Source organism: Triturus cristatus, chromosome 7, assembly GCF_964204655.1.
Source record: "Triturus cristatus chromosome 7, aTriCri1.1, whole genome shotgun sequence".
Taxonomy (NCBI): Eukaryota; Metazoa; Chordata; class Amphibia; order Caudata; family Salamandridae; genus Triturus; species Triturus cristatus.
Genome location: NC_140590.1, coordinates 1,619,527,032 through 1,619,549,132, shown reverse-complemented (window position 1 = coordinate 1,619,549,132; position 22,101 = coordinate 1,619,527,032). Strand labels below are relative to the sequence as shown.

Below are 22,101 nucleotides of genomic sequence, written 5' to 3'. Positions count from 1 at the left end.
CACAAACGGTGCAATTCACAAAATTAGGCCATTTGTGAATGCAAAATAGCCTTTCAAGATGTATGAAAGGCTTTGGCAGTGCATTTTAGGTAGTTGCAATTTTTTGCAATTACCTAAAATTGCGACTACAAATATGGAATTGCAATTTGCGATTCTCTAAGCACATTTACCAAGCAGTTCCAAAAATGCAAACTGAGCATTTAGGAAATGCTATTACCATTGACTTCAAATCGATGGTAACCATGTGCAATATTTGAAAATGCACATAAAATGCATTTTTTAAAGAGCCATGTAGCGCACACTTGCCCCTAGGGCATGTGGGAGCCTTACATGTGCACATTTTTTGGGGGTGCTTCAGGGAGGCCTTAGTTTTGCATTTCCTAATTTGTGATTTTCCTAATAGCGATTACTTAATTGCGATTGCGACTCTGTAGGAATTGCTATTAGGTAATCACTATTTTCATACATACCATTTTGCATTCCTTAAATATGGATTACCTAAAATGTGCTATTTAGGGAGTGCAAAATTGATTTTTGATACATGTGGCCCTAAATCTTAAGCTGCTGGATTATTTTCTTGATTGCCAAGACGTTCTGATCAATAGAAAAAATGTACCTGAGGTGACTTAGGACTGTTGAACAAGGTTCATGTCAGGCTGGAGGCCCGTCTTAGCCACATATCTGCAGAGCTGATACCAGGACCTGCCCATGCACATTTGCCTCTCTTTACAGTATAAAGCACGGGATGTAAGGGGTATGTATGCCCTTGAGTAGCTAAACTAGAATATCAAGGTATACAATTATTGAGGACAAAATGTCAAATCCAAAATATCGAAAGGTAAGTATAGATTTTTATACCTAACTCCACATATATGTACCTTGGCGATATATGGATCTTCATAGTACACAGATATGGAGTTAGGAATTGTAAATCTATACTTTCTCTATATGAACTTATCTTTCAATATTTTAGCCTTTTGAGGCCGTATGGCTTCACTTTTTTGTCACTGTGACACATCTTAACACCGTAGGGGAAATGTTTCACCGTGTTTTTTTTTGAAAATTCTTTTTATTGGCATTTATAGTAAACAGAGTGCGGATATTTGCACATACAGATTTACAGTAAACATGTGCCCTTGGAGCACCGTGTGCAGCGGATCTCACAAGCTTAGAGTGTCAGGGTCCCCGCCCTATCCTATGTCTAGGCCCATCCCACTGACGAACGCTGTGGATGCCGCATTACATGAGGGCTGCTATGAATATCCATATCCCCTGAGTGCGTTGTCCCTCCGGTCGGTGAAGCGCGGCCAATTAAGTACTATAAACGAACTGGGGACGTGTAAACTGGGGAGTGCACCATATCTGGAATTATAGTCAGTGTGTGGCTAACGTCGGGGAGCAGTTTCCTTGCCTGTCGCAGCGCTAGGTTTTCTCAGACGCGAGGAAGGGTCTAGGGAGGGGAGGGGCAAGGGTCGATGGCGGGAGTGTAGATCCCCGGCCGCGCATGGGGCGGATAGGGTACCAGCTACAGGTCAGGGTTAGGGCCCATCGGATACCCGGGCCTCTCGGTCATCTCCCTCCTGAGTCGCGGGGGCCTCCTGAGAGTCAACTATTCGCGGGCCCGCCGCCGATTGTGTTTCTTGTGTGAAGGAATGCATGAGCATCGCCCATGACAGGGAAATCGGGTGTTTGCGGTGTCCCCGAGCCTCCTCCGTTCGAAGCAACGTCTCCTCCGCTTTCCCCCACTTCTTAACTGCCCCCACCCATGCCGCCATGGGAGGTCCCTCCGGCCGGCGCCTTCCAGTGCATAGTAATGCATCGTTTAGCCAGGATAAGTCCCAAGAAAGCAAAACGCCTCTCCACCTTCTTATTCTTGTGTTGTCCATGTATGCCTAAGGCGCTGGCCTCCCACGTGTAGAGATCCTGCAACCCAGTGACTGCACGAATGGCGGTATGCACCGCTTCCCAGTAATTATGGAGTGTCGGGCAATCCCATAGCATGTGTATGAACGAGGCAGCCGGTTCAAGACACCTAGGGCAGGCGAACGGTGTATCAGGAAAGTATTTCTGTAGTTTTTCAGGAGTGAGGTACGCCCTGTGTAGAATATGTAACTGTATGTTCTTGAAGCGGTAATTACGGGACAGAAATGTTTCACCGTGTTGATCTCAGTTAAACACCTGAATACGGCAATCACCAACTGACAGGCAACATGGTCCTGCATGACAGAAGACATGCCACTGCGTAACCGACTCAGCAAAGTTTTTTGTAACTTTTGATCTGTTTGAGCTGGAAGCATTTTATGGTTAAAACCTGCAAGTTATGCAGAAAATTATGGATTATGTGTTAAGTGCAGCAAATCCAAAATTTTGCGGAAAATACAGCGGCTGCAGAATCGTATAATTTCAGTGGCCCCGGTTATAAGTAGGTATTGAAAGCCGACACTTGTTGCAGTGCACCTTATATCGCCTTTACACCTCTCCTATCTTTTTGCTCCTCAATTTACGCTTTATTTTCATTACACCAGTGTGGATCTCTTTACATCTCCCAGGAGTCTCACTTCACCATTACACCACCCAATCTCCTCACACCTATGTTGGAGGGGTGGGGGTTGGCCTGGGGGAAAAGAGGGGGTGGGGGTCCTCACATCGCTATTACACCTCCTGATCGCTTTACCCTTCCTTGGGGTTAGATGACCATTATATCACTATTGATCCCTCTGCACCTCACTAAAGGTCTCTTATAACCCATAAACCCCGCTGTAGATGAAAATGTGGCTTATACATCCCTCCATTTTGTTTTGAAAGGACCAGCAGAGAGCCTCTTGGCTTTGTCAGCATGGTAGGGGCTTTGCACCCCCATGAGAACAGTGAACGTTTGTGGGGCACTTGTACTTACGTTTCCTGGCATTTCTGGTCACTAACAAAATACTTGCCCTCTTTCCTGTGCCCTTTGTCAAGGTGCGTGGCAGAAGAGAGCAGTCACAGCCTGCACAATATCCAGGGCCACTGGAATTATGCGGCAGGGGATGGGCAAATTATGTGGCAGGGCTGAGTAAATTGAGTAGCAAGAAACAGCAAATTGTATGGCACTTTGCGGCACAGTTTGTGATAGTATGAATTTATTATTTTGTCACTTTTACACTTCTTAAAACAGTCTGGCCATTGGTTGCACCTCATTAGTACCAGTTTAACACACAAACATAGCAATAAGCTACAGAAATGTGACCAATCAACCTTTGCAAAGAAGCTTCCACTGCACAGCAGCACGTGCCGCTGTGTTTTTACTAACTTTTGAACCGCTTGAACTGGAAACACATTTAAAAAAAATAAAATCTGCAGATGATGGATTATATGGCAAATGCAGCAAATCTACAACTGTGCGAAAATCGTAGCGGACACACAATTGCATAATTCCAATGGCCCTGACGATATCTTCCACACCCAGGACTCAGAGCCTCTGAGTCAGCTCAGAGAGCGCCCTGGGCGAAACCAAATTTGGTGCCCCCTCCCGCTCGTGCTTTTTAATTGTGTATGTTTTGAAAATTTTGGAGGAGTAGGGGGAAGGTGAGGTGGGCAAGATTAAAGAGCACCATGAAAGAAAAAGCAGACCAGGGCGCCAGCATCCTTCAGAAAAAATATGATTTTCTTTGGACCAAGGTCCTAAGGACACTGCTGCAGGGAGCTCCTGCGCCCCTATGGAGATCGGTGCCCTGGGCGCTGGCCCTGCTTGCACATGCTAAAGGCCGTTCCCTGCTCAGAGGCAAGATATGGAAGTGCCTCTCCAGTGGTTACCCCAAACCCACCCCTTTGAGCCTTTTTCTCCTGGTCCCTGGGCTGTAAGCTAGGTGGTACGGTTATTTATCACTGGTGTCCCAGGATCCCGCCCACTGTTGCACTCCAATTATATCACCAATTCACTTGATTCGTCCCTTTGATTATCCAAGGATATTGAGGGTCTACTCCAGGAGGTAGCTTAGGGTTTGGAAAAAGGTTTTATATGGATGCAAGTAGTTTACGCTGGATAAGCTCAATGTTCAATTAGAGCTATGTCTCAGAAATTAGTAGGTATTTTGTATCTATGTAGGAAAATAGGGCAGTAAAACTGGAAAATATGCATTAAACATAAGATCTTAGCATTCGTGCAGCCTTTGCGACCCCTCCGAGTTACCACGGGCGTTGTTTACTAGGCTTAGTCAACACAGCTGAGGTGGCTGCTATTAAGCTATAATGCATTAAGTGGTTTGTGCTATGGCTGCCCTCTGCTCTAGTTTTCCAACGGCCAGGGGTAAAACGCTGGATACCTCGGAGACTTTGGGCTCCAAAATCCAGTTGACCAAAAGACTCACCACTCATGCAAAACAAGGGTCACGTCAAAGCCAACAAGAGACTTTGTGTTCAGTGGTGGGCTCACAAAATCTTAGTGTCTGCTTGGGGGTACCAGGAGGCTTGTAGTCTCGGTCCAGGAACACTGAGAAAAGTTACTGAGGAGACTTTTGCATCCATACCCTTGAGGTCATTGCACCTCTAAAGCACCATTTCTCATATCTGGCCACTTTCAGTTATGGTTTGTGGTGGCATGGACACCACCAGATATGGCGACCCCCCACTAATCCTCAAGACTTGCCAGTTGGACATTGGGGTTTAGTTTTGGGTCAATCTGCAACTTCAAATGGTGAAGGACGCAGAGAGTGCAGAAGCAGTTTTGGAATTAGAGCATGTGGCCACGGGCAATAGGACCCAAGCCTAAGACCTTTATAAAAATGCTTAGAATACCTACTTTGTCCTTTCCTCACTGGACAAATGCACATATAGGCCCCTGAAAAGTTACGCCAGGTGCAGGATGGGTTGAGAACAATGTCAACTCGCCGCTGTAGCAGCCCTGGAATGTAGTCTATAGGTCTCCACCTCTTCGATGAAATATTATTTCTTGGGTAGGTCCTGGTCTTCTGAGCTACGATTGCCTCGTGGCTCCTGTGTGCCACACGTCCTCAGCAGTAGGGAAGTGGCCAGTCATGCTCTGGAAGAAAGGCCCTTAGTGCGAGCTCTGACTGAACTTTCACTAAACCCAGTCAGCTGCACAGAGGTAACAGATTTATGAGAGGAAATCCTTGGGCCACCTTTGGTATCTGAGAGGTCCACACCAAGTTAGAAAAATAGATACAAATTTAATAAGCACAAATACAAAATGTTGGAAAATGCTGCAGAAAAAATGTGGATGGTCGGTGTGTGTGTGGGGGGGGGGGGGGGGGGGTTAAATATCGCTTGGTCTGTCTGGCAACAAATGGGTTACTTATAAAACTTGTTCAATAACCCGGATTGAGAGGAGTCGTTTTGGAGTAAAACTTCCTTGCGAATAATAGCACATTCATTATCAAGAAAATTGTCCGTTATTAAAACAGGCCACTAGACATAAGAAATCTATGCTCAAATTAAAGCATAGAAGTCAAGTTGGCTGGGCGAAGACATTGACCTTACGGCACTCTGGGCCACTTGTACAAAGGCTTTTGTGGTCGTTAATGGGTTGCTGCTCAGAATCGGCCTATTTGCAAATGCAAAAAGGCTTTTTTCTAATTTACAAAGCCCTATTTGCAATTCGGTAACCTATTACCGAATCTAAAATTGGGTTTGCAATTCGGTATCAGGAGGGGGCATGTTTAGGGCGTCCCTTTCTAATACTGAATCGCAGTGGTATGTGTAAATGTTTGCGACCGAAATGCGGTAGCAAAACATTTGCATTTTGCCACCTATCCAAGTAAGTGGTAACCCATTTGCAAATTCCCCTTTGTGAATGTTTGTAAAAACCTTTCTAAAAACAGGGAGTGGTCCATAGCAGGCAGTAGTCCCATGGACCACTGCCTGCTCTTACAAAATGGAGAAAAAAACGTTTCTTTTAAAAACAAATCAAATCCAATTTTCCTTTAAGAAAAATGGGCTGCACAAACAATTTTTTTTAAAAAGATTGCTTTATTTAAAAGAAATCACAGACATGGTGGTCTGCTGACCCCAGAAGGCCACCATCCCTGTGATTTTAGTGATTCCCAATGGGTCGCAAACCAAGACCTACCTCACAAATATTCATGAGGTAGGTCTATTTGCGACCCACTGGGAATCAAAAAATATGTCAAAGACACATTTGTACATTGGTGTTTGCGATTACCTATTAGCAAATCGCAAATAATTGCTTTTTGGTAATAGCAAATGGTTACCTTTGTAAATGTGGCCATAAGTTGTTAGCTGATTTTTCATGTTTGGTTTCTTTGTGTTTCCTTCAAAACCGATTACTAAAGCAACAGGTCGATTTGCAATTTTATGATCCAACCTCTTAGTACATAGGTTGGTTCACAAAATTCCACACTGGTCGCAAAAATACTGCTTACAATATGCAACCAGCATTTTGAGACCAGTGTTGATTATATCTGCCCCATAGTTCTGGTACAAGTATAAAAAGATAGAGGATACAGGACACACACCTGTTTTGTGGTCAGGCAAGAGCTTCCCCACAAAAGGGGACTCTTTTGGTCTGGCGTTCTGTGTACTACGCAGTAGGCACCCTCAGTGGCAGCTAGCATATAAAGAGGGTGGTGGGGCAGGAGGGAAAAAATAAAAGTTATAAATACATTTAAAAAAAGAATTACACTTACCTTTAATCCTGGCACGACATTCTCCTCGATCGGGTCTTCTCCAGGCAGGCAGGCAGGCTCTCACGTGGTACCAGGAAACGGCAGTAACCAATCCTGGTGCAGCTTTCATGCAGCATGAAAGAAGCGCCAGGATTGTAAAGATCGGCCTCCTTCGGCGCTCCCGTGGACACTGGAGCCCACTGCCATCTCTAACCCAGCTGTCTAAGACAGCTAGGTTAGAGAGATTTAAACTGCGCATGTCTGGCTGGCCATCTCAAGACGTCTGGCCAAAAAGACATGCGCACTGTAATCCTAAAGTGCCCTACACATCACTGCTTTCTGCTGCTGCCTGAGTGGCAGCAGCAGAAACCAAAAAATCCTGCCCGCTCCTCCTAACACTCGGTTTGCAATGGGGTTTTAAAAAATAGAACGGTAATAAATTAACTTTATAACCATATTATTTCTCCAAATCTGGTAAGTGGGGCGACACTCCTGTGCCTTAAAGGAGGAGCCACCCCATGTGTGATCCCGAGAATCCCTGCCCTAAAGTGATCTACTCCTATTACATATTCTTGAGAGCTCGTCTCTGAGGAGAGTGGTGGGGCACAATGGAAGCTTTTCCTTAAAGCAAGCGTGAGGAAGGCCTGAGGATGAAGCATACCACCCTTGGATGGGTGAGGGCTTCAGGCCTAAAAAAGAAGGATTTCTCCGAGAGGAACCTCTGCTTCAACAGTCTGGAACAAGAGCAGATATATTGACTATGAAATGCCATCAGCCAGAACCCAGAGCTATGTTTCCCTCTGTGCTCTGCAAACCTTCCTCCTCTGGAGAGAATACGGAGTACCTACCCTTGAAAATTGATTACGTCATAGTTGGCTACTTTGGTTTTCACAGACAAACCTTGGGCAAATTTAAATGAAATTCTGGTAGCTGTGTCACAAAGAAATATATTTAAATACATTTTGACTATCAATTTGGTCTTTATAGTAATGTACCTATACTATTTCTTGCTTAATTTTCTCCCACCCATGCATTGTTAACATTTTTATCTTTGTTTGTGACCAACTCGATAACGCCCTCCACAAGACACCACCGCCAACCTCAACGGACACCAACACATCTGCACGGAACCTCCACCAATGGGTCTTCGACTGCGGTAAACACTGGCTCCTCTCAGGAAACCCTCCAGCAAACAGCCTGCTGAGAAAGCCAGCTGGTTCTCTCTCGCCCTTCAAGAGTCCAGGCACACCTACAGACGACTTGATAGAAGATGGAGTAGCGGCAAGACCCCAGCAGACTATAGAGCCTTCAAAACTGCCCTCACCACGCACCATACCTCATCAGAGCCACAAAGAAAACTGCCATACAGGAACATATCCAAGACAACGCACACAACAGCAAAGAACTCTTCACTGTGATCAAATAATTTGCCAAACCCACCACGGATGCCACTGACATCCCCCCTCCCAAGCCCTCTGAGAGACAATCTTGTCACCTTCTTCCACCCCAAGATCACAGACATCTACAACAGATTTGCAACGCAGGACCCTCCCACCACACCCACAGCCACCACACCCCAGTGCTCCAGATCCCAGCTGACCCTGCTCAACTGGACGACCCTCTCAACCAACGACACCTTACGGGTCATGAAGACCATCCACTCTGGACCCCCCTTAGACCCCTGCCTCCACCACATATGCAACCGAGCCAGCACCACCATCGCCCCTGAACTCTGCCATACCATCAACTGCTCTCCGAATCCACCACCTTCCCTGAAAACTAGAAACACGTAGAGATCAACCCCCTGCTGTAAAAACCCTCTGCCGAACCGACTGGCCTCAAGAATTACAGACCCATATCTCTGCTCCCATTCCCCACGCAAAGTCATCAAAAAGGCAATCAGCACCCAACGCACCAAATTCATCGAAAAACAAACCACATCTTGGACTACTTCCAATCAGGCTTCTGAAGCAACCACAGCACCGAGACTGCACTCCTCACCCCAACAGACGACATACACAAGCTCCTCAACCGAGGAGAAACCGCAGCCCTCTTCCTCCTGGACCTCTCTGCCACTTTCGACAGTCTCCCACCACACCCTCTACGCAAGACTCCACGATGCCAGCATCCGTGGAAAAGCCTTAGAGTGGATCCTCTCTTTCCTCACCAGCCGAGGGAGCAAGCACTGACAAAGCCTATACTTCTGGCTTGCACTTTGAGTACTGACTAAAATATTTTTTTAAAACCCACTCCAATGAAAAACCAAATAACAATTTGTATCGAGGAGAAAAATAATGTTACCTGTGAATATATTGTGCACTTTTGAGGTGTAAAATAGCCCCCTATGCAAACAGCCAATAGCATAAGGTGAAAGACAAATACTCTAGGCGTAACCAAGTCCCACTTTATGTGTTTTTTTAAAAATACAGAGCAGGCCTACAGTCAAAAGGCACCAGCGTGGCATGGCTTTTCCAACTGTGTGATGAATTGTATCCCAGAATTAGGAACTGGATAAACAGAGAAATGGTCCTGCGCATTCACCCACTGATGTAAGTTTATCCAGCTGACACAACTGAAACCAAATGCGATGAGGGTAGTGGGGAGTTGAAATCGTAATATAAACACTCAGAACACCAGAAGTATATTATTCATTCACTTTTTGATATTTTATTTCGCAAAACATCAGTATGATTAAATTGTATTTCATCCATCAATTTGATTCAGTATGCTTCGGTTACATTCTATCCATCGATACAATTAGGTACATCACATCCAATCCAGCAATAATGTGACAAATATATATAGTTGAATGCTAATGGAGCCAATTAGAAGCACTGAAGTTGCCAACACGTGTTTCGCGGAATACTGTCTCTGCTTATTCAGGGCAAAAACTACAACAGTAATCTAATAGAGCATAAGGAAAATCATCCGGGAATTTCAAACTTTGCTATGCAGTTGCATGAAAAACTAATATGGTGTACAGGAACTCCCGATCAATTAAACTGTGTGTTTCCCATATCTACAGTTTCGTCAGAGGTAGTTCTGTCTCGAATGAACTTGCTCAAAATTATCCAGCGCGTTCACATATAAACCTCCTTCAATCGACCATTGAATTGTATCCCTACAGCACCTGGCAAAATTTCTAAGAGGATCTAAAGAGAGCCTCAAATTGAATCACAGTGATTCCTTCACCTTCACATGTGTGGTTAATGCAGTTAGTTCAACTGAAGCAGACAAAGCAAGCAAAGACTACAAGCCCTAAATACCCTGCTTGTAAAAGGAGAGCCAATGACTGGAAAGGTGTCTTCTTGATGTAGAGCAATATATGAACCGCCAGTAGAAGTGATTGTTGGGATTTCACTTACCTTGTATTGCAGTCAATGTGTGACCTATGAGAGGGGCATAGAGGCTTCAGAACAAGCAAAGGATGCGGCTTCGTCATAAACACCAAAACCCACCACTCACAGGTGATACTTCAACCAATACCTGCTTGCAACCATGCACAACTAATGGAATAACTTCTTAGTAAAGAACTGGAAAGGACACAGGGGTACCAAAACCCCATAGAAATGCTAAAATATAATGCAATATAGTTTTCAGAAAGTGTGTCTTGTATGGAGGTTAAAATGGTTCAAACATCTAAACACACAATTGCACTCAAAAAGTGAACATTAATAAAGTAAACTAACACTTGTGGCATCAAAGAAGACCCAAAACTGCGCCCACCCAAGCGCTGCCTCCATACTCTGCCATGCCTTAAACCTCACCCACACATGGGCTCACTATTAATGTTTTCCATGGGTTCTTCTCCAATAAATCTGCTACTGATTATCCCCTTTGGGTACCATCCTGATGTACAGGGACTGAGGCCTCTGTTATTCTTTTGTTGCAGGTGCTGTCCTGGGTCCTTTTCACTGGATTCCTCAGCTATGTGAAGGTGATGACGGGCATGATCCTACGCAATCACAGTCACAGTGCCCTCGTGTGGTGCGGAGCAGTGGTGCAGCTGGGTTCCATGATTGGGGCTCTTGTCATGTTCCCGCTCATTAATGTGTACAGCTTCTTCCGGTCTGTAGACTTCTGCAGCCTCAGCTGCCCAGAGTGATCATGGGATGGACGCGTGCAGTCCAAACAACTACACGACTGAGCAATGGGTGGAATAGGGTCAAAAGTGAACGTGTTAGCAGAAGGTGATGATTTTCAAGTCCAAAACCGCAGCCAATGGGGATTGTCAAAAGAAAGAATGTACTCTGTGGCATTAGATGCACACCTAATGAATGAGCCCTTACGTCATGAAAACAGCCACTACCTATAATTGTACATTTATTAATGACTTTGACCTGAGGGTTTTAAGACATCGTTCTACCTCATGTCTGCCAGCTCTACAACGCAACCCGAATAATGAATGCGTTTGAACAATGCATTCCTTACCACACATGCCTTTACCATGCATGCCTTTACTACGCAATTTCGTGGTAAAGGCATGACGGGTAAAGGGATGTGTGGTAAAGATCACACCCCAGCCCCCCGCCCAGAGTCTTAAAAACTTTCTGACCCCCTTGTGCCCTAAACACTACCCCCCCCTGAGCCCTAAACACTACCCCCCTCCCGAGCCCTAAAAACTACCCAGACCCCCTGAGCCCTAAACACTACCTCGACCCCCCCTGAGTCCTTAAAACGAACCCAAGCCCTAAACACTACCCCAAGCCCTAAAACCTAACCGAGCGTTCCCTGAACCCTAAACACTACCCGACCCCCCACCTGTGCCCTAAAAACTACCCGAGCCCTGAAAACAACCGCGACCACCCCCTGAGCCATAAAAACTACCACCAACCCTAAGCTCTAAAAGCTACCCAAACCCTTAAAAACTAACTCCCACCCCCCAAAACCCACCCCCACTTACCAGACTGCGTCCTCTCTTGATCCTTCCTCTTTCCTTGACGGTCACATCATCAGTTACCGACTCATGTGGTTGCATATCTATATCATAAACAATGAAGACCTCCGGCACTAACACAGCCTGGGCCTCCTGAAGATTATGCTTTGGCTCATGGAATCTGGTTCCTTTCTCAAAGCGCTGGTGCCTGTACGTTGAAAATTCGTCATATACACCAGTGTTGTTCAAGTATAAGTATCCAACCTGACGGTGGATTCAATCTTTGGCTATCAATCTCATCACGTGGAAAATATTAACCACCACAATTGGCTGTCCACACCTCTGTCCTGAAGAAGACCCGCAGTGACGCTGGTCTAGTAACACATGTTCCTGGGTCGAAACATCGACGGCTTATAACAATCTATGGCCTATGCTCTCCTCGCCCTAAAGTAGAAAAAGGACTCTGATCAGGGACTTTGAGATTATTCTGTATGGGGACGGATGTTATGTGATTCATACATTGTACATATTGTTTTATAATCTATTTTTTTGTTTAAATCTTTTTTATTAACATTTTTGCACATTTTTTAAACATGCAGTCAGAACTGTGCTCATGCATCAAGAAGGAAAGAAAGAAAAGTGATTGCCAACAGCATAATGTGCAGTACTCAATAGCAAAAGGAGAGACAGGTGAGTAGATCGCGGCGACCACATGAAGTCATGGGTGAATACCCCTAGACAGGGTGGATCAATGCTAATGAGCCTCACCACCGGGTGACATGTAATTGATTCAGATATAGTGCAGTTCGAACCCAACTGGGGACAGAGGATACAACAAAATGAGGACAACATAAGTCAAGGAAGGGAAAGGGAGTTGCTTGAGACCTGCTGCTGCGTCTAGTGTAGCCGGGGGAGCCAGAGCTGCTAGGGCCTAGTGGCAATGAGGTTCTGGAACAGGAGAGCTAAGTCAGTCTGGGGATCAATGTTACTCAACACCCCTGTCAGCTGTCAGTGGGGGACAGACCTTGTGTACCGGCCCCAGATAGAGTATTCGAGGCCCCTGTGTTAGTGACTATCTCTTGGAGCTTGGAGACCATTGCGTCCCACTGAGGCACTAGGGGGAGTGTACAAATGTCGAGTAGGTCCTCCCTACGTAATGCTACACCCTCCGCTTTAGCCCAATTAAGCAGGGAATGGCGCCAGGTAAGTGGGTGAGGCGACAGAGGGGATTTCCATCGCCTGGTGATCAATCGTTTGCCCGTTATCAGACCCAGGTCTAGAAATCGTATGGCGGCTTTATATTTTTTATTTCTGCTAAAAAGGTGCAGTACATGTGCTTCCCAGCTAGGCGGAATGGCTCGGCAGCAGGGGCAAGCCGTGTCTGCGCGGAGGAAGTACCTGTTGATTTCAGCTGGAGTAAGGTAAGCCCGATGTAGTACAAAAAATTGAATCTGTTTGAACCGTTGATTCCGTGGAATGTATGTCGGGCTATCTCGGACAGTAGTCCACTCTCTATCTGTAAATGCCCTCCCAGGGCCCCCTCCCAGGGCCCCCTCCCAATGATGCCGAAGTCGAGTGAGGTCCACCTCCATTTGTTGCCGGAAAGAAGATGCGAACCAGCACGTGAGGTGTCCCCCTGTCCCCATCACTTGAAGGTATTGCAAAGTGTGGTGCATGAGAGGTTCCTGAGTGAGTGTACCCCACATAGACGATAACAAAGCTACAATTGCTCTATGCAGTAAAAACTGCCCAGGGTGTAGGTTCCCCTCCGCCATGAGTTCCTGGTATGGGATGAGGGTGCCGTCCTGGAAAAGGTCCCCCACATCCTGTATTCCCTCCGAGGCCCAGTGTTGTAGCTCAGCCACTGTTGTATGGGTGTCCCTTCGTGGAGTCCCAAGCAATGGGATAGCGGGTGCATAGGGGATGGTGGTTCTAGTGAGAAAAATACACCTATAAAAGCACTTGTACGCTACATTGAGTAGAAGTGTATCGGGGGTTTGGACTTGGAGCAAGGATGGAAGATTTGTAGAAGTCTACCCTGCATCAGCAGGGGCTGTAACGAAGCCGTGTCTGGCAGGATAGCCACCTGGCAACCCATTGCAGCTGGGAAGCCAGGTAGTAATGCTCGAAGTTGGGTACTGCGAGTCCTCCCAGTTCAGTAGGCAAATAAAGTTTTTCCATGCACACCCTGTGACGTGATGATCCCCATATAAAATCCCGCACAATCTTTTTCCATTGTCTGAAGAAAGGGGGGGAGATGATAAGGGGTAGAGTGGCAAAGTAGTACAGAAGGCGAGGAAGAACAACCATTTTGATAAGGGCAATCCTCCCAGAGATCGCCAATAGAAGAGTCTGCCAGAAACCCATCTGTGACCGTATCGGCATGGTGGCCCGGAGTATGTTCCTATCGAAGAGATCAGTTCTGGTACGATAAACTCGGACCCCCAAATAGCGAAAAGGGTCTACGCACTAGGCCACGGGTGTCCCCCCAGTACGTAACCCGGATCAGAGGTCTCCTTCAGAAACGGTGAAAGTATAGATTTCGCTGCGTTGACTCGCAGGCCCGAGGCACGTGCAAAAATGGCTGAGAGCTTGGTCAAGTGTGGAGGGGATGTTATGAAGGTCTCGAGCATATAACAGCAGGTCATCTGCATATAGCGAAATGGTGTGAGTGCCATCTCCCAGTGCTATCCGAATGTCGATGTGGGTGCAAATATGGACCGCCAGCGGTTCCACTGCCAACGTGAACAAAAGCGGGGACAACGGGCATCCCTGCCGGGTTCTACGTCGCATCCGGATTGAATCTGAAACATAGGGTCCCGTCCAAATCCGGACCGATGGATTGCGATACAGCAGCTGCACCAAACTAAGGAAGTAGGGACCGACTCCAAAACGGGCCAGGACGGCGAAGAGCAAATTCCAAGCCAGCGAATCGAAGGCCTTCTCAAGGTCCAACACCATGCAGCCTGAGCGTGGCCAATCAATCGAGGCATATTCTGCCACCCGGAAGTAGCTTTGTATGTTCAAAGCAGTATTACTTCAGTATTACTTCAGTATTACTTCAGTAATACTACCCCTGAGGCGGAAGCCGGGGGCTCTAGCTTTCTCTCTTGTTAAATCGATTGAAATAGTGAATTGGTGGTGCTGCTAATTTTAAAATTTGTATATATTTTAACTTGCCTTTTTTAAAAGCGACCGGATATTCAGGTGCGAGATACCAGCTGAGACGAGGATTCTGCGCTCGACTCCTTACTCCCGCCTCAGCAGATTGGTGCTGACGCTGTGGGGTCAAAGGGCGCTAGCCGCCACCTTACTGGGATTAAACGGGTTGCGGTCCAGCTCCAGGACGCTTTCCGCCCTCCCAGGATACTTAAGGAGCGGGTACCCTTTAGTGTGCAAACTTCAGTAATACTACCCCTGAGGCGGAAGCCGGGGGCTCTAGCTTTCTCTCTTGTTAAATCGATTGAAATAGTGAATTGGTGGTGCAGCTAATTTTAAAAATTTGTATATATTTTAACTTGCCTTTTTTAAAAGCGACCGGATATTCAGGTGCGAGATACCAGCTGAGACGAGGCTTCTGCGCTCGACTCCTTACTCCCGCCTCAGCAGATTGGTGCTGACGCTGTGGGGTCAAAGGGCGCTAGCCGCCACCTTACTGGGATTAAACGGGTTGCGGTCCAGCTCTAGGACGCTTCCTGCCCTCCTCTGCACAGTATAAATTTCCATGTCTTCCCGACCGCGCAGCGGGCGGGCGCAGCGGGCGCGCCGTCAGCGCGCCGAAGGCGCGCCTAAGGCAAGCCCGTCTGCGCCCATCCGCGACAGAATCGGGCCGTGGGCCAGACCCCCTGGTCCAAGCTTGCAAGGGACCCAGATCACTTATTCCTCGGACTCCTTGCACCAGCTCAGAACCGGATATACTAACCGGTGTCCCCTTTACGATCCCGAGTTGGTGATTGGAGATGCCATCATTAGATGTCCAGAATGTAAGTGCATCCCACCATTCAGAGGTAATGTAAGACATGGAGGGGCTGGAAAAGAAACTAAAAATATTGTTGTGGCATTAATTAATGCACAATCAGCATGTAGGCATAGACAAGAAATAGCAGAACTAATACAGGATAATAGTATAGATATTTTATTCATGACAGAAACTTGGTTGGACGATACTTCTGACCCGGACTTAGTGATTGCTGTCCCACCGGATTACTCCATCCAGAGAATGGACAGGCGGGGAAAGAAAGGTGGTGGCGTAGCCATAATAGCTCGGTCTGAGTTTCCCATAAGAACTAATCCCATTCTCTCCTCGTCCTGTGAAGCTCTACATTTTAATATCCTGCTCACACCTACATTTAATCTTAAAGGCATACTTCTATACCGGCCACCGGGCCCCCGCAATGACTTTCTGTCCAATCTTAGCTCATTGTTGGAAACCCTGGCTGTGGAAGATTCCTGTATGATATTAGGGGATTGGAATTTTCATTTAGACAAAATTGACGAAATAGACACGCAAACACTACTGGCAAACCTGGATGTTTTTGGCCTTTCTCGGGAGATCACCACATCTACACATGAGGCTGGTCACATTCTGGATGCTATTTTCTCTAATATCAATGGGCTAAGAGTTTATGATATTTTGCCACTTACGTGGTCCGACCATCATGCTATTTTGGCCAGGATTAGCGTCAATTCTGTACATGGCAGGAAGCAAGTGCCAAGAAATCAAGAGTATTTTATAATTTGGAAGGATCTAGATTATGTCGCTTTTAAAGAGCATTTAGAAATTTCACGCCCTAAGATTTCCCAAGAAGCTAATACTGCTGCCAATCAGTACACCCTCTGGATTGGAAATGCGATTGACACCCTTGTACCTACAAAATCTATATAAAAAAATAGAACGACACCTTCTGCCCCATGGTTTAATGAGGAATTAAGAATAAAAAAGCAGCAATGTAGAACTCAGGAACGTCGCTGGCGTAGATCCTATGACAACGAGAGCAGAAGGAAATATACAGACATTCTACACTGTTATAAAAAAATGATTAACGAGGCGAAAAAAAAGTTCTATGCTCAACAAATAGAGAATGCCAAGAACTCCAGCAAACAATTGTTTGGAGTAGTACAGCAGTTGGCAGGTAAAGCAGTAGATCTAGTCCCCCCCTCTTCGCAGAGTTTTTGCGACTCTTTAGCTACATTTTTTTTACTAAAGTAAATGATATCTACGCAGAGTTCACATCCAAGGATAAGGTAGATATTAATTTTTGTAATCATGGTCGGTTGAATTGTTCCTTGGACCAATTCAAGGATATAGATACTGCACTCATGAGGATCATCATACAACAAATAAAATCAGGATCGGCATTGGATCCTTGTCCCCCAAAAATTCTTCTCCCAGTCCTGGAAACAATTATAGAGACTGTTACCTTAGTTTGTAACACTGTATTCAGAAAAGGGATCTATCCAGACAGCTTAAAAAACACAATAATTAAACCTCTTCTTAAGAAACCTTCGCTAGATAAAGAGGAGTTGAAAAACTACACACCAATTGCTGGGCTTCCATTTCTCGCAAAAATTTTGGAGAAAGCTATAAACTACCAGCTGGCAGAATACATTGAACAACATAAATTGCTCGATAATACACAATTTGGTTTCCGTAAGTTTCATGGCACGGAGACGGCCTTAATTAAAGCCGCTGATGACATCAGAGTCATCAAAGATCAAGGTGGGACAGCAGTATTAATACTGCTGGACCTCTCGGCGGCCTTCGACATGGTCAATCATTCTATTTTGATTGACCGTGTCGGAAATCTAGGCATTCAAGAAAAAGCCAAGAATCTGCTTGCATCCTTCCTATCAGGCAGAACACAGGTAGTGACGCTAGGCCCTTTTAAATCTGCTAGTCTGGCATTACCTTGTGGGGTTCTACAGGGCTCATCTCTAAGTCCGACACTCTTTAATATCTATGTGTCGGACTTAGCGAGGGTTATTAAACAATACCAGATGAGCCTGACCTCTTATGCGGATGATACCCAGCTTGTCCTTGCCATTAAGAACGATGGGGAGGAGGTAGTGGCAAGGTTCCAGGTCGGTATGTTGGCAGTTAGAGATTGGATGGCCGAGAATTGTCTAAAATTAAACTCTGAGAAGACTGAGGTGATCATCTTTGGGAAATTGTTCCCTGAGTGGTCATCCGTCTGGTGGCCTCCATCCATGGGAACGTTGCCGACTCCGGCATCTAAAGTCAGGAACTTAGGCATTGTCTTTGATGACAAACTTAATTTCGCCTCTCATGCAAATCGGATGGCCTCAACTGCATTTCAGAAATTAAGGATTGTCAAAAAGGTCATCCCGTTCCTACCTGAAAATGCTGCTAAAACGGTGGTAAGTACTTTAGTTCTATCGTCTCTGGACTATTGTAATGGCCTCTTTGCAAATGCTCAAACATGGGTGATAGCAAAAATGCAGTCAATCCAAAATGCGGCGGCAAGACTGCTTTCCAACACTCCTAAATTTGCTTCTATTAGCCAAACCATCAGGGATTATCATTGGCTTACTGTTAAGAATAGGATCAAATTCAAGACTTTATGTCTCACTTTCAAAGCACTAAACAAACAAGGCCCACAAGTTTTTCAAGATCAACTAATTTTATATCAACCTACCAGATCTTTAAGATCCGCGACCAGTTTACAAATCACTGTCCCACGCACAAAAACGGCGTCTTGGGGAGACAGACGTTTTGTGGTATCAGCAGCTAAAATGTGGAATACGCTCCCACCACATATCAAATTAAGTCAATCTCTTTTTCAGTTTAGAAAATCATTAAAAACCTGGTTGTTTAACCAATAAACATGCCTTCTGTATTTGTTATACTTTCACCCTTTTTATTACTGAAAGTTATAGCGCCAAGACGCTCATGGGCAATCGCTGCACTTAATAAATTGCAAAAATAAATAAATAAATAAATAAATTACTCTGTGGAACAAAGCCATTCTGATCGGAGTGCACTAAATTAGGGACAAGCTGGGCTAGTCGATTGGCCAAGACTTTTGCCAGGATCTTATAATCCGTGTTCAATATGTCAATTGGGCAATAAGAGCCGGGGGACGTGGGATACTTACACGGTTTTAGCAAAGAAACTACATTAGCGGTACGCATGGTCGGGGGTAGTGCCCCATCCGAGATTGCCTCCGCGAACAGTGAGTGGAGATGTGGTACTAAATGTTCCGCGTAAGTTTTGAAGATCATATTGTTTTATAATCTTTACACTGTATATATTGTACTCACTTTACCACTTTGCCACTACTTGATCACTTATTCACCATTAAGTCACGCATTTGTTTTTTCAATGAATAATATGTCAATGTGACAGCCTTGCTTGTACCAAAAAGAAAAGAAAAATAAGATACTAATCGTGTATCTATTAATTCTCTTGGTGTGTTTCTTGATACATATTCATTATGGAACGCTAAGGAATTGGTTACCCGACAGAACCATTTATAGTCCAGTTCATAAACGCCCAGGTTCTGAGGGACACAGGGTTACTCCTTTGCGGTTCATGAATGTATAGGGATGGGCATGGGGCCGGCGGACAACTATAAATTTGCAGAAATGATTAAAGGCAGGGTGGTGGCTGCATTTCTGTCTGCATTTACTCCATCTGTCAAACCATAATTCAGGCCGTCTGTCTAGAGTGACAAAGTGGGTGAAAAATGATGGCTGGAATTCTACCCCGAGCAATAGTCAGTGGTTAGACTATTTGCAAGCTCTCGTTCTATCACCTTTTGGTGTTTGTTTGCCAGTAGTATGTCTGGCAACCAGAGACTGGCACAACTTACCAAGCCTACTACTGCCAATATTTATGACTTATAAAAAGTAATAGATTTGCATCTATACAAGGAGTACTTTTATGGGTACAGTGTTGCTATTTTTTTGGTAAATCGGTCACTATATATATTTAAGTTCCTCATCCAAAAATGAACATGTTAAAAATCTGTTGGTGAAATCAGGACAATAAGAAAACTAACAAAGACATAGCAGACCCAACTCATGGTCCCCAAACTCAACTACCTAGCCAGGAATGCAATTATTTGGAGGGGGGGGGGGTCACATCCCAAGCACCCCTCCTGAAGCTATGCCCTGAGCTGGGGGCCATTGATGCCAGGAGTGCAGAGTTAGGAGGTGTTCTGAGAGAAATCCTGAGAATTACTGGGTGAAATGGTAATTCCAGGTCTGAGTCACCCAGTAATTTGTCTATTCATCACCAGTGGCTGCTGGTGAGACATAAATATGTGGGGGTCGAAGCACCCAACTCACCACAAATGATGCTACCGCCCGGTGCGGCACTGCTCTCCCAGCGATGGCGGTGTCCACGAACAGGAAAGGGAAGGACTACCCTTTCTGCCCAGTGGATCGCGAATCCTGACCAATCCTGGAGCTTCTCTCAGCATGAGAGCAGCTCCAGGTTTGGTGAAAGCAGGCCAACCCAGCGCTCATTTTGAGGATGGGGGTTTGTGCCAGCAATCCCCTGGCTGCTTCACAGCCCAGGGATTGCTGGGTATACAGTGCGCATGTCGGGCTGGCTGTAGCTAGCCAGCCGGCCAACCGGACATGCGCACTCAAAGGGACATCAATAATTCTGCACTAACAGGATTCAGCCCTGCCTCACTATTTTGCTCAGCATGAGCTGGTGGCAAAATAGAACAGCATGTTTATGCCATTTTATTTATTAGTGTTTGCCTACTGCTCTCACAGCAGGCGGAGCGACGCTACTCCACCAGAGCACCCCCTGTTCCTCACTGCAATGTCCATTGAAGATTCGGCTGTTTGAAGAGCCACAACCTCAAAGGGACACAAGACATGTATGTGTGGTTTTTGTGGGTCTTGCAATTTCCACTGGGGCTGATAACACAGTTACTATCTGCACTGGAAATTCTGGAACACTTATAATAATTCCCTCAAAGGTTCAGTTCATTACCTTTGTTCTCTCTAAATGAATGCAGAAAATAAGGATTTCTCTTTTTGTGAAACAAAATCTATTGTGAGTAAAACAACCATATGAGAAATAAGTTCACATAGATGAGAGGTCCCTCTATCCAACCTAATGGGACTTCCTGGCAGCCTAAGCTCTACCCTGCAAGTACTTCCCCTTTTCTTTGCAGGAAGTCCGATGCCAGAGTTTAAGGATACTCCAAAAAGAGAAGTGTCTCCACTGGGACTGTTTATCGGATTGATTCCTGCTGGGAAGTCCTGGAGGAACAATGTCTTCAACTGAGATAGGAAGGAGGAGAGGTGGATCTGGAATATTATTCCTGTGTGGAGGCACCGGGCGCTCTACAACAAGCTAGCCAATCACATGCACACGAATACACAGTGCGCTTACCTCACCATTGTCACAAATGCAAAGTACAGGCAAGTGCTTTTGAAATACAGACAGGCTGACCAGGAAAGAGAGGTAGGCTGAACAGACCGGGTCTGAAACCCCAGAGAGTCTGGAATCTGCAAAGGATCTATGTGATAGAATTGAGGCTATGAGGCATTTTCATCTACAATGGCCCTTAAACTAGTGTGTGAAGGGAACTCCTTATTAGGTCGAGTCTAGGCAGCGCATGCGCTGCTCTGCGAGGCATGGTGTATTGAAGTATGACCTTGAAGCTTCGTCCACTCTCTGCCCATACTTTTCATTGGCTTGTGTTATTGTCCTTTGTAATGCTGGCTTCTGATTCGTTAATAGGCTTGTTAGTCCCTCCTTAGTACCGCCTTGTCTTCATTTGTAACCTCCCATGAGGACTGGCCCTTTTACTTCTCTTGTTACACGGTATGTCTTATTTAGTCTGTAAGCACTATTTTCTTTAATGTGTTTCTCCTACTGCAGACACAACATGCTTTTTCCAGCAACATTCAGCGTGCCATGCGTGCTTTCACTTTCCAAGCAACCCGGGACAATGGCTGCCGCTTCTTTTAAATGAAATATGTCTCACATTTACAAGAGTTTGAGCTATTGGCATTGTAAATGTTTAATCAGCCAGTAAGTATTGTTTCTTCTCATGCACTCACATTCAGGTTGCTGGGCACGTGTGGTTGCTGGGCACGTGTTGATACTAGTATCGAGTGTTTCCAGTTACACTCATGCTTTCCATGGTGGCAAAGTTGTCATAGCAGCACATGGTATTATCTGCACGAGGTTCATCACTTAGACACATTATGATGGATTTGTTGGACTGAGACTGTCGTTTTTTACCTTCCAATATCATTGTCTTTCTCTACGTGGCAGGTCCACTCTATATCTTTTCCACCTTTGTGGGCGTGCTGGATGAGGTGGCTTTGTTTGTACCACATGCTGATGTTTTAAAAATCATTCATACGTTGTATTACTTTATGTTTATATTAAGTTTCCCCTGAAGAAGGGACTTAGGGTCTCGAAATGCATTGCGCACGGTGTCATCACATGCAACATTCATCGAGTATATTGCAATTCTGTTTGAGTTGTGTAATCGTAATTGATGTATTAACAATTTTGACACAATTTCATTGTCATTGAATCAATGAACCATTTTCATTTCAATATTTCATGCATTAATGAAAATTGATTTAGACGCCATTTAAGAATAT

The 22,101-nt window shown here is 45.4% G+C and overlaps 1 protein-coding gene across 1 annotated transcript in view; it reads left to right on the top strand.

Moving 5' to 3' along the window:
• The window catches only part of SLC52A3 (solute carrier family 52 member 3), a 64,185-nt gene extending 52,118 nt beyond the window's left edge, over window positions 1-12,067 (top strand). Inside the window, exon 3 of the mRNA XM_085619561.1 lies at window positions 10,513-12,067. Within this exon, the coding sequence (XP_085475687.1) occupies window positions 10,513-10,725 (213 nt within the window). The 3' untranslated portion in view covers window positions 10,726-12,067. The remainder of the gene's footprint in view (window positions 1-10,512) is intronic.
• The last annotated feature ends 10,034 nt before the right edge of the window (window positions 12,068-22,101 follow it).